This window comes from Populus alba, chromosome 18, assembly GCF_005239225.2.
Source record: "Populus alba chromosome 18, ASM523922v2, whole genome shotgun sequence".
In the NCBI taxonomy this organism is placed as follows: domain Eukaryota; kingdom Viridiplantae; phylum Streptophyta; class Magnoliopsida; order Malpighiales; family Salicaceae; genus Populus; species Populus alba.
Genome location: NC_133301.1, coordinates 11,358,670 through 11,372,078, shown reverse-complemented (window position 1 = coordinate 11,372,078; position 13,409 = coordinate 11,358,670). Strand labels below are relative to the sequence as shown.

The window sequence follows — 13,409 nt, the reverse complement described above, 5'->3', positions numbered from 1 at the left end:
TTAGTTCAGATTTTTTTTTTTTTCTTCATGTTGGTTTTTTTTTTTCTATGTTTTTTTTTTCTTTTTACTTAATATATTTAATTATCAGATTTTTATGACACAACCTTGCAGCCAGACCCCCATCCAAGGCTATTGGGTTTGATATTGCAGTCAAACCCATTTAAACTTGGATCATGTAAGTTTAATATTATTATTAATATTATAAATATTACTCTTAGATCAGAACGTTATAGCAAAACCCAAGATTATTGAATATAACTTTACAAAAAGACATAATATTTTTAGATCTTACTTTTTTTGATATTTTTTATATAAAAAAAATTGACTCACTACATCGTGCGGTTAATCTAACTAGTAAAGTCTTATTTCTCATCATGGTTTTCAAAAGGTCCTTTTGCCTCCTTTTCCATAAACGTTCATGATATAATAATAATAATAATAATAATAATAATTTCGAAGTAATAAAAAATGAAAAAGATCGTAAGTAAAGTAATAAAAAATGATTTCTTGGAAAACTAAATGTAATGATTTTGGAGCCTAAACAAAATAGGAAAAAAACTGACAAGGAGTTTTGAAACCAATACTCAACGTCATGAATGATGGATTCTAGCTAAATAAATGAGATAAGTAAACGTGTGGTCTGAATTAATTTATTTTTAAAATAAAATATTGTATGTGTGTAGTGTCACAATAAATATTCTTCTGAATCTGGATCTTTGTGATTAAAAAAAAACAAGAAATTTTGTTTTTTATCAGTAAAAAAATATAAAAATTGCACCTAGTATTTTTATAATAAAAAAAACTCCACCTAATTTTAGAATAAAGCTAGATAAGAGAATTGATTATATATAAAAAAGAACGTTATCATTCATAGCACATCTTATTGATTATTTGTCTCACATAAATTAAAGTATTATTATGTTTTTTAATCATTGGTCTATTTAATAGTTAAAGTTAGTCCACCCTTGTAAAGTGAAACATAACTTTATAGGTGAAATCTATTCATTTTAGATTCAAAACAAAAAAAATAAAAACAAATTGTCTTTTTATTCAATATCAGAAATACATTTGAAATATAAACTCATAATCTCGTATATTAAAAGAAACAAAATAAGTTTATGGTATTTTTGAAATGCAGGTCAAGTTCTCATAACTTTATTAAACTAGTTATTAAATCCAATATGCATAAAAAAAAGACTATTTTTGTTATTTTTTAGTATGCTAAATTATGCAAATATAATTTATTTTTGAGAAACTTGGCCATATGAAATTTAAAATAAGATTTTATTTTTAAAAGAAAATTTTTTATTTTTTTTGTGAAAGCATAGTTTTGAAACCCGGCCCGGCCTGGTGGGTCGACCTAGGACTCAGCAAAAATGCAAAAATAGGTTAAATAAAAACCTGGTGTAACTCGGTGACCAATTTGACAAAGCAAAACCCGGTCAAAAACTTGGTTGTAACCCGTTGACTTTTATTTTTACCTAAAATGATATCTTTTTAATTTTTTTTTTAAAAATTGACTCCGGCTAACCCAGTGACCAGTCAAAACTCAGGAACCCGAGCTTTAGACCAGCCAGCCACCTGAGGCCGAGTCTGAAAACTATAATAGAAGGAAAACTGATTTATTTAATACTAAAAAAGTGTCTCGCGTGTGTAAATCATAATTTCAAATATTAAATATAAGAGGGTAAAAAAATATGGGGATCTAAAAAATAATTGCAAGATGATCTTTCAAGAATTTAAAAAACTATTTAATTTATACTAAGGTCATATTTGGAAAAGCACACAAAAGAATAAAGGAAATACAAGGCTTGAAATTTTCAATGGAGTGCATTGCATATGCAATTTGAAATAAAATAGTATTATTGAAAGAAATATTTTTGTTGTTTTTATGAAGAAAAATGATTTATTTAATATCTAAAAAGCATTCATATGTAGGTCATAATTTTAAATATTAAATATTAAATATTAGAGGGTAAAAAAATATGAAGAACTTAAAATTAAATAGAAGATGATCTTTTACAAAATTAAATTTTATTTAATTTAAACTAAAACTGTATTTAGGCAAAACAAAAAAAATACAATGCTTGAAATTTGTAATGGGGCATATTTGCCAAACAAATCTTAAAAACCTCTTAAAAGCCCAGATGATGCATGTCAAGCTAAACATGACCTCCTTAAAACCCATCATAGGCTTAGCCCAAACTTGACGGGCTGGGCTCCTTAACATAAAATCAAGCTCGGTCCAAATGGGCTACAAGAACCGATAGCCCAACCTTGTTGTTTTGATGATTAACGTGTTTGAGAGCATCTTTAATTAAGACCTATGTTGGGTTATTAAAGCTCATTTCTGGTAAAATAAAATAATAATACTTTTTACAAAGGTTTTTATTTCAAATAAGGAAACAATAAAAAACATTAGTTTATATATATATATATATATATTAGTTAGTTAGTTTTTATTTTATTTTTAATAATAATTCAAGGGTTAGTAATAATTTATAGTTAAATAAACACATCTCATATTGAATAAATAATATATAAATTTGAGAATTAACTATTCACCATAAGATTTACGATTTGTAGAAGGAATCCAAACTCAATTGTTATATTTTACATGATATTAGCCTCAAATAAGTTTAATAGCCCAAGAAATCTCATGCCGCCCAAAATATTTGACAGCCATTAAAAGATGGAATATAACATTAAATGAATACAAGAACATATATATATATATATATATATATATAAACACTTGTTACAAGATTAAATGCCCATTTGGTAGTGAAGCCAACTGTGCGGTTGGCCACACTACTAAACAATATGTAATTGTATATTTAATATTGTGATATATGATATTTTTTAAAAGTATTTTTTTATTAAAAATATATTAAGATTATATTTTTTTAGGTTTTTTATTTTTAAACACCAAAATTATTTAAAAAAAAAATACTTTAAAACATAAATTTATTGTTGTTTTAAGCGAAAATAATTTGAAAATAAAAAATTACTACAATGACAGACAAACACTATTAGTATTCTAGATAGAACACAACCTCAACCTTTAAATTCAATAATATCAATTTTTTGTATCTCAGTTGATAGCTTCAAAAGGTCTCCTTGCCGTGAGGACCACCGTTACCTGCAATTACAGAAAACGCACAACACAGTTGATTTTATTTTGATCTGCACTTTCTTCTTCAGCTGGCGCGCTGTCGGAGGCGGAGTATTACAGAAGTCGGAGCTACTATAGAATAAATATGCGGTGGCTGCATCTGTGGGGCGCCGCCGTAATAAGATTGGAGACAGGGTGACCGGTTCTGTGGTGTAGGAGCTCGGCCGTCGTCTGTGATAGGCTCTAAGTCTTTTTACTGAAGAGGAGATGCTGCATATATTTCCTAGATAATTTTAATGAGAAAAAATCTTGTTGCTTGTCATTTATCCGGCCAGGTGGAGAAAATCATAGGAACAAAAAATTGTTGTGGACTTTAGCCAAGGGAAGAAGGAACAACATTAGTGATATTGATGGAAAAATAGAGGGGGGGCTGTTTGGCTAAGCAAAGGAGGGGGGGCTAGTGTTTTTTTAGGTAGAGGTTTAGGTTTAGGGTTTTTTGTGTTTCTCCTTAAATTTAAAATTGCCCCCTTTTTTATGTGAGTAAGACCAGTATTTTATAGGCAAAAGTTGTTTGTGAAATTTGATCCCTCAATTTTTTTCGTAAATTTGATTTCAATTTTTGTATTTTTTGAAAATGAGTAATATCAACATCGACTTGATGAGGAAAATCAATGATTTAAAAATGACGCGTGAAAAGTGAACGCGTTCGAAAGACCCTTGATTAAAAAATTTTTTAGAACGCTGAAAAAAAAACGACTATATTAAAAGTGGATGATGTTTGGATTTTTTCTAAAAATTTATCAAAACATGGATCAAAAATTGGGTAGCAACATGGGGAACCCATACTTAAAAGAGAGAGAGAAAAAACATTTTAATAAGTGGAGAAACTCATAGAGGAAAGGCATGTACATAGACAATTTCTAAGTTGTTAGGGGAAATCCAAGAAGGGTGATGTTACTGTACCAGGAAAACCAAGTTCCTTCTTTGAAGAGTTATTGCATTTTTTAAGAGTGGATAGTCTAGCCTCCTTGAAGAGGACATGGGGCGTGAGACCCCTTACTGGAGAGAGATCAAACCTAAAAACAGGAGATTCGAGATCTTCCCTGAAGATAGCATAAGATCTTAAAGCCTATTTGGAGAGTTGTGTTAGTTCTTTGAGTTCTAGTTAGCCATGGTGGTATATACTTAAGCATAAAACGAGGGTCTTGTTGCTTTGTTGAGGTTGTCCATCTCAAGCCATCATGAAGGGTAGAGTTATCACACTAGAAAAAACCCTTCCAAGAAGATTATGCAACCATACTAGGAAGAACTTCTTTTAATGAGATTGTACAATCGTGCTAGAGAGAACCCCTTCCAAGAAGATTATGGAAGAGTCCAAAAGCCCTTATTAAAGATATGTAGATAGAAAATATATTTCAGAGAGACAATTATTTTAATTAAAAAATAAATTTACTTCCTATCAAGGAATATATATCTTAAGGTGATTTGTTGGACTCTAGGAAGCCCTTTTGATCCATTCCTTGAAGAGTGGTGTTATTGCACTAGAGAGACCCTTAGTCAATCCCTTCCAAGGATGAGGATGTCGTAGGTGCCAAAATTTGTTGAGGTGGAAAGCTGATCGCCTTTTAAGGGAGGGAAAGCGTTTCATTTCAATAAGAGCCCTACTTCCCTCTTTGAGACCTCATCAATTCAAGCGCAAACCAATTTCTTTCTTAGTCACGGGCTCTGCGCACCAAAGGACTCCCAAAGATAGGTCAAGCTTGATTTTTTCCCTAAGCAACCAACACAGCCCAGGTGACGAGTTGCACTTGGTGATAAGTCATTGGAAGTTCAAATAGGCAAAAATGCTCAAGGTAACACATAAATTCATCAAGTGTTGTAGCCTTAGTGTGTCATGGTTGTGTGCCATAGAATGACTTGAAAATATCATTAGAATGAAACTAAAGGCTATTTGATTAGTTTCCCACAAACATGACCAATGATATGTTCTAAAAAACCTAAGTAGCTTGGAGGCAAGGCTTATGGTCTTGGATAATTTGTTAATCTCTTGGTTCTGAAAATTTAATCCCTTTTCCCAAGCTAAAGTGGCTAGAGGCGAGTGCTCGATACCTGCACAAGGTCTCTTTTGATGAATTTAAGGACTCTCTGATAATTAAATCAATGGGTTTTTTTAAAAAAAAAATTACAATAATATTACAAAGAGATACTCTAAAAATAAATATACAGTAAAGAATGGAGATTCCAAACTTTTCTTGGTTGAATAATTCATGATCTATTTATAACCACGAGTTTCTTTATGGAGAAAAGGAGGTAAAGCGTAATATTGCCCTGATATTTTTCACGAGGAAAAATATCTTTGACATATGTATTAATGTTGATGGAAAATATACTTGACATATGTATTAATATTGATTGAAATATGGTGAACCCGTAGAAGACTTTTAGACATTATCTCTTATATAACATTAATATCGATAAAAATATGATGGACCATTTCCTTAACTAAGCCCAAGGGAGATTGGGTCCTTCGCTTGGCTGAGCCTAATAAAGGTTGTAGGAGGTTGGGTTATTTTCTTGGCTAAGCCTAAGTGAGGTTGTTTTCAGGGGCGTTTTGACTCGTTAAATTTAGGTTTATCACTAGCACTATCTAGTTGTCTTTATATAAAATATATAAAAGTTGAACATCAAACAAGGGATTTTTAAATTTTTGTTATTCATCATAATTTTGTAATCATTTTTCAAGTTTTTTTTTTTGTATTTTGAGTCATAGCCATGATTTCCTTCTTTATTTTATTTTAATAATAACATGAATAACAAGGTGAAAAAAAAAATTAACCAATTGATCTGATTATTTGCTTTTTGAATTTTTGATTGAAGGATTACTAAGGGTTATCTTCTCCTTAGATATTTGAAAAGGTATTGCATATATGATGCGAACTTCGTAATCATGTAATTTATAATCAAAATTAAAATTTAATTCAGAAAATCAAAATAGGTATAATTATAGTATAATATAATAAAAATTTATCTCAAGACACCAACACATATCTCAATCTATATTTTCACAAAACGTTTCAATGAGTCATAACATGTCATTGTACTGCTCATACACACAATATTTTTATGATAACCATATATTTTTTATATTTTTATACAAGGTTGACACTACCTTTTCTAGTAAATAGTCTACAGTGCAAACACATAACATATGTAAATCAGGCATTCCTTTCTGTACCAATGATTATTCCAGTAATTAAGATGAGCTGACAAGGTCATATAAATACCTTGAATTACCGTATGCCCATTGCTCTGGACTTCTGAAGCTTTTTACCTCGTACAGAACCTCTTTTGAATTCAGGGGAGCCGCACTATTTTGCAAGTGTTGCAGTGCACGTTTTGCATGCTCTAACCATGCTGCTTATGAACGTCAACCCTAACATAATTAATTGTATTAATTATGCTGGGTTTTCTGCATTAAATTGAACACTTGGGTGTTTTTCAAGCACTTTCCATGATAAATTTTTCATCTTCTCAGACCCCACCAGAGCTTACTGGGCAACCAGTGCCTTGGCGGGCAAGTTGATTAACCATGAACCCTGCAGCTTCTGCGAATTTTTCAAATACAAATGGCAGGCAATTCCGCTAATTTACTTAAGACGATTGGGTCAAAAGCGTTTAGCCGTCATTTCTCAAACCTCGTAGATTAGTTCCAAATTAAAGGTCCAAATAAACGGATTATTAATCATTTAAATTCATTCCAGCAGCCTGATCCCCGAAATTTGTTCTTTAATTTACAGTTCAACAATGAAGTCATCTTTTATTATAATTTTTGAGACGGCTGCAGTTTTATGCGGATCTTAAACTACCTTCTCCAGCTTAACCTGCGCAGCGCCTGGAACTTGGAAGGGATCCTTTGTGAGCACAGCAACCACGTTATCCTTCCCCTCCTTTCCCTTTCCACATTTGATTTTTGAGTGACTCAACTGAGTTTTCTAGACGAGTTGGGAAGCTTTTAAAAAAGATTAAAGAAACCTCTTCACGTAAATACTTTATCGAGGATGTCGCATGAACCCACGACACAGCTTCCCCGCCCTCCTTTTTCCCCTTTTCTCTTAAACGCTACAATCATTTCATTAGTATTATCCGCGCGCGCGTATATAGATTAGAAGCAAAAATAGGCTAAGATTCTTTGTTTTTATCATTATTTTAAAACCTACATTGATCGGTTAATTCAAAACCTAATTTATTTGAAACTTTGGTATAATTAGGTTAAAAAAAAACTCAGTTGACCCAATTGAAATCTAAATTGACCCAATAACATGGCTAACCGTGACATGAATCCTTTGACTTTAAAAACAGTTATTTTTTATTAAATAATATTATTTTGATTATTTAAAAAAAAAAATTTGCCAGTCATTCCACCCCATAATTCATGCCTTACCCCATACCACGTTTTAAAACTATGGTTCTTTCATGGTCACATCACAAATCTACTAGGTAAATTAGTTAACTTTAGGGGAAGGATGAATTCATCCCCGACCATCAACACAATTCTTAATTGAGTCCCCATACAAAACCTTTTTCTTCATTCAAGTCCCTCATCAATCAAATGTTACCAATAAACCTTCATGGCCTAGATCCGTTGTTTTTCCCGTCTATTGTTTTTTATTTAATTTGAATTAGATCTTGTAGTTAAAAGAGATTATATTAGTGGAAAATATAAGATTTGTGTTTAATCTAAATCATAGAAGAAATACATGGTTTAGATTTTTTTTTCCTGCTGAAATTTCTACTCTAAAATATGCATGTGATGATTTGATGGAAAAGGACACATACGTTTGAATTAAATAATGAGCCAAAATTTGTGATAAAAATGAAAATATTTCATGTTTTCATTTTATATTTTGTTTGTAGACTTAATAATTAAGGAATGGATAAATATGTTCTTTGACTATAATTTTATTAGTGCACTAAATCGGATTGCTTAACACCTTCGTGACGTGATGAATGCAAAGCGTCCAGGATCCAGCTGCCTCTGCATATCATTAATCTCATACTAATATTAGAACCATTCAAGATTTTGACCACAGTCATATTCCTAACTTCTAATGTTCCAAGTCAGCCTATCATGGCAACACGGTTTTTGATCTCCATACGCCTTGTTCTCTCTGAAAACTTGCCTAGCAACTTCATATTGCTTAATACTTGATGATTTGTACAATAATCTCTTGTCACACAACTCTATATATTCCTTAGACCCCACTTCTCCATCCTCTATATAAAGGCTAAATCTCACGATTCTCACATTAAAAACCTAGCAAACACACACACACATCTCTTTGTTAGTGATCATAACTTCTGCAACTCGCGATAACATGGGCAGGGACAAGTGGTCATTGCTTAGCAGCTTAAGGAGGGCAATCAAGAAGGTAAAGATCATACTGAATCTTGATATGAGTCGTTGGCGTCTGGCTTCTATGATTGGTGCTGCATCCTCGAGGAGACACCAGCTTAGCTTTAATGACAGACCAGGGTTAAGGGGCTGTGAAGATATTGATGATCAAGAATCAGAAGACTCGGGTTCTTCAAAGGGGCTACATAGAACCATCAGCAATCAATCAGAAGATGATATTGATAAGAGAGCTGAAATGTTTATTGAAAATTTCCGTCGCCAACTTCAGATTGAGAGGCAGATTTCCTTGGAGCTCAAGTATTTCCAAGGTTTAAATAGCTTCAAATCGATTTCTCCATGATTCTTTGTGGTAACCCCTGAATTTGGTGATGGGACCTGTGTTTTATGAGAGGTTTTCCGATGCCAATTAACTTGATGGGACCTGTGTTTTTGTTCAGTTCTGGGATTGTTTCATCAGTTCATTGTAGAACAGGGATGTTAGATTTTTATTTTCTTACCTGTATTCTTTTATTTTAAAAAAATAAAATTGGTGTGTGAATTTTGTATATAGGAAAGAGCATATAGAAACAGATGTTTGCATTTGGATTGTTGTGAGTAAGAATCGATTGGTGTGGTAAATAATATTATATATACTTTGTGCTGCAAGCTAAGTCCGTTGTCCTTGTGTTTTTTTCGAATGTCTGATAGCTACTCGTTGACATGGTCGATTCTTAGGCTATTTAAGCTCATCTTTTACTTTTAATTTCACAGTTAGTTTTGCCTTCTATCGAGATTAAATTCATTACAATTACAAAAATTATATCTTCGTATTAATAGTAACTAAATTTGATGGTGGAGTTATATAATTCCTTCTCAATTTTATGTAAATTGATTTTACTAAGATAAGAGTGAAAAAATCTACGAAATCTAAAGCTGATGGTAACACAAATTAGTGACACTTCACTTTTGAGTCATTGTCATTACTAGAAGATAGCAAAAAAAAACTAAAAAATTAATTAAATCAAGAAAAATAAAAAACAATTATAAAATCAAATTATATAAAAAAAACACTAATTAAATCAACTAAAATTTTAAAAAAAATTAACCGGTTCAGTTCGATTTTGGTTTTATAAGTCTAAAACTGAAAAAACCAAACCAAACCGGAAAACACCGGAAAAAAAAACCGAGTCAAACCGGTTTAAATAATTTTTATTTAAAAAACCGAATTAAAACCAGTCGGTTTGAACCAGTTTTGATTTTTTTTAATAAAAAAAATTCAATTTGGTTATTTTTTTAATAAAAACTAAATAAAATAAAAAATAATCATTCTTAGTCATCACTGTTTTAATTAGGACAGGGATGAAAATAGTTTGAATTTGAAAATGAAAGCATAATCAATTTATTTTAAAAAATAAATTGATCGGTCACATAATTAACTCTATTAACTTCAATAACCCAATTAGTCTTCACGTTAATAAATTTATTTGTGTAAACAATTTTTTATTAATATTAAGATTCTTCGACATATTTGATGGAAGTCACAAATGTGTTTGGTACTCTCTAAATTCCGCCATCTAATTAATAATTTTATTTTAGACTAATTTAGATGGAATCATTAAATATGGATAAACTACAAGAGAAGAAAACGAGCACACGTCACACCCAATTCATTGCAACTAGAGTTATTAGCTTAGTTACAAGTACCCTTATTATCTCATTACGTTATTAAGAGAATAAATAATGAAGAAAAGAAAAGAGAAAAATATAAATGTACAAAGGTGCCTGATCTGTTTTAAGCTGAATGGTAAAAGTTTTTTTTTTTTTTTTAAATCAGGCACAAAATAAATCATGACTATAAATAATTTAACAGAACATGAAAAAGTAAATCGCCAATAATAATCCAAATTAACAGAATATATAAAGCATGTGGCCTTTTCAGTGTAGCTTCTTTTATTGCTCACGTACCCTCTCACTTTGTAATAAAAAAATTTCTGAAAAAATTTATTTTGGTTCTTAATTTTATTTTTTTTTACAATTAAATTTTTTTTCAACTCAAATTAGAGCACAATCACATGTTCTTTTGGGAATGAGAGTTGAATTGAAAGAAAATGAACTTAAATGAAAAACATGAGTAACATAGGTGGCAACTCTATAATTTGTTTGAAAAAATTATTTTAGTCACTCATTGTTCTAAGCTATTAGGTAATTGATCTCTATATTTTTTAAACATTACATTTTGGTACCATACTTCACTTTTCTTTTACTATAGTTCTTTTTTTATGAAGAAGAAAGAGGGGTCACCAAATTTTAGCACAGAGAAAGAAAGTTATCGTTGGTGACGATTTTGACCGCTAAAAATATCAATTTTTATATCAAATGGTTTTATATGATAAGGAAAGTTAAGATTAAGTGTGTTTTTACCTTGAAAATACATAAAAATACATATTTGAGCTCTGAAAGATTTTTTGTTACGAGTTGATTATGGATTCTAGGGTGATTTTTTGCATTTTTTAAGCCATATATTGATTAAATAAGGTTTCAATGGTGTTTTCTATGTATTTTTTTTTTTTGTCAAAAAAGGGTTAAAAATAAATTTTTAGGTTGAAAAGAAAGAAGTCTTGTTTTTCTGACGACCGCAATGGCTAGATTCTAGATAATTATAAACGATGCATGGTTTGCCAAAATAAACTTGCAAGCCCCCTTGCATTGCATGCTCTTTTTTTGTAGGCCAAGCACTAGGCCTCATTTTACCAGGTCCATAATGCTTGATCTCATTTTTTTTATTATTATTATTTTGTTTTTTTATTATTATTTTTTACATGTATTTTTAAAAATAACTTTTGCGTTTATGTTTTAATTAATATATTTTTTATATGATTTTTTTAGTTTATCTAGCTTTTTTAAAATAACAATTATTTTTTAATTATATTGACTATTTCCACAGCCTCTAAAACATCCAGATCCTTTTTCAAACTGCGAGGTGCATGTACGTGGGCATAAAATGGCCAAACTGTTTGACCTTGCTGCAAGGGAAACGTTCAAACGAGACACGGCATGATAACGACTCTTTACGAGGCTGCTGATGTTCAAGGTATGGAAAGCGACGCGGTCTTGTGGCCGGCTTGGTTCAAGGTTCGAGTTTTGAATTTTAACCAAGTTACTGAATCTTGATTGGATTGTCAAGTTGGTCGGGTCAAATTTTTTTTAAAAAAAACAAAACGACGTCGTTTTAGTAAAAAAATAAAATAAAAATCAACGGGTTTGTAGTCGGGTTTTACCGGGTCAACCTGTCAGGTCACATTGGGTTTTTTCTTCCTTCATTTTTTCTTCAACCCGGCCCGGTTCCAGCCTCGGGTTGAGGGTCGACCCACCGGGCTGGGCCGGGTTTCAAAATTATGAACGAAAGGATTGTTAAGTCAAGTGTGTTGAGTTAAATATTTTTATTTTTTATAAAAAACTTTTATATATATATATATATATATATAAAAATTTAAAAAATTTAAGTGCAAATCAAAAAGTTTATACACATATAAAAATCAAATAAACTAAGAACTATTTGTGCTAATAAATAAACAAAAAATCATTAATGACACCTAAAAACACTTGAAAAACTGAGACACAGATATAGATCAAGGTATTTAATTTCACAAGACGAGACATTTACTCGATCATGTTTATTAATTTTTGCATATTAAAATATTTTATTATTTAATCAAAAAATAATAGAAATAAACAAACATATTAAATTGATTGGATAAAATAAAATAAAAATGAATAATATGCAAAGCTACACATTATAAATATCATCTAAAAATAAATATTTTTATTTTCAAAAATATAGTTTATATATACAAAAGATTAAAAAAAAATCATATATCAATAAAAAAACTTCTTCGAAAATTAAACATATAACCAAAAAATCATCATAATTTAAAGGAGACTCTCTAAACAAAATAAAAGAGAGAAGGGATATTAATGTAAATATAATTAAGCTTTTTAAAATATATATATATATATATATATAAAAGAAGCATGAATTGAAATTAAAAGACAACTAGAAAAACAGGGTCAACCCAGCCTGCCTAGCCCATTTCATTAGAGCCTACGTGATTGCACTCCTGTTTTTAATAGGGGTGGATGACACTATTTTTCAAGAAAAAAAATCAGACAACATGTCGTTTGTTTTACCCAAATTTCGACCAATGTGGTAGTCAAAAAATCAAGTTCAAGGTACTTTGAACCCAAAAACCCATTTTTTAACTCATTTCTTTTTACCCAAAACACCTATAAAATATCTTAGAAACCATGATGAATTAATCCACGAACACAAAAAACCACCCCAAAAACCAAACTTATGCAAAACAAAAAATCAACCCGAGCTTAGATCACAAACTTTCAAGGAACAAAAACACCTAATATGAACTCCCCTCATCAAATAAAAAAAAATTAGATACAAATATCATTTATTTTGGTGGCCTAAATTGATGTCAATGACATGTTTCTCTTTATATCGCTAGAATTCAACGATCTCTCTCTCTCTCTCTCTCTCTCTCTCTCTCTCTCTCTCTCTCTCTCTCCTCTATCGACTAGAGAACAAAAAATAACAAAAATAAATTTGTGTACCAAAATAGAATTGGAGAAATGTTGAGGGACCAAAATTGTTTAATTTGCGTGATTGTTTAAGTTGGAGGACCAAAGTACATTTTTTTGAAACTTATGGCACACCACTCATGTTTGCTGTATTTTTTATTTTGGTTTTCTCTCTTTCAATCCCACCTTTTCATAAGTATTCAAAATCAATTGCTCTTTGAGTAGGACTAAATTGTCCAAAAACAAAGTTTAATTACCAAATTTAAAAACTATAAAATTTTGCACAATCTATCCATAATAAAATACGAGAGG

At 30.6% G+C, this 13,409-nt stretch overlaps 1 protein-coding gene across 1 annotated transcript; it reads left to right on the top strand.

The window, feature by feature from the left end:
* The first annotated feature begins 8,251 nt into the window (after nucleotides 1–8,251).
* LOC118051679 (uncharacterized) lies at nucleotides 8,252–9,178 on the top strand. Its single transcript, XM_035062408.2, has one exon. The coding sequence runs from the start codon at nucleotides 8,491–8,493 to the stop codon at nucleotides 8,866–8,868; it is 378 nt and encodes a 125-aa protein (XP_034918299.1). The 5' UTR covers nucleotides 8,252–8,490; the 3' UTR covers nucleotides 8,869–9,178.
* Nucleotides 9,179–13,409: the final 4,231 nt, after the last annotated feature.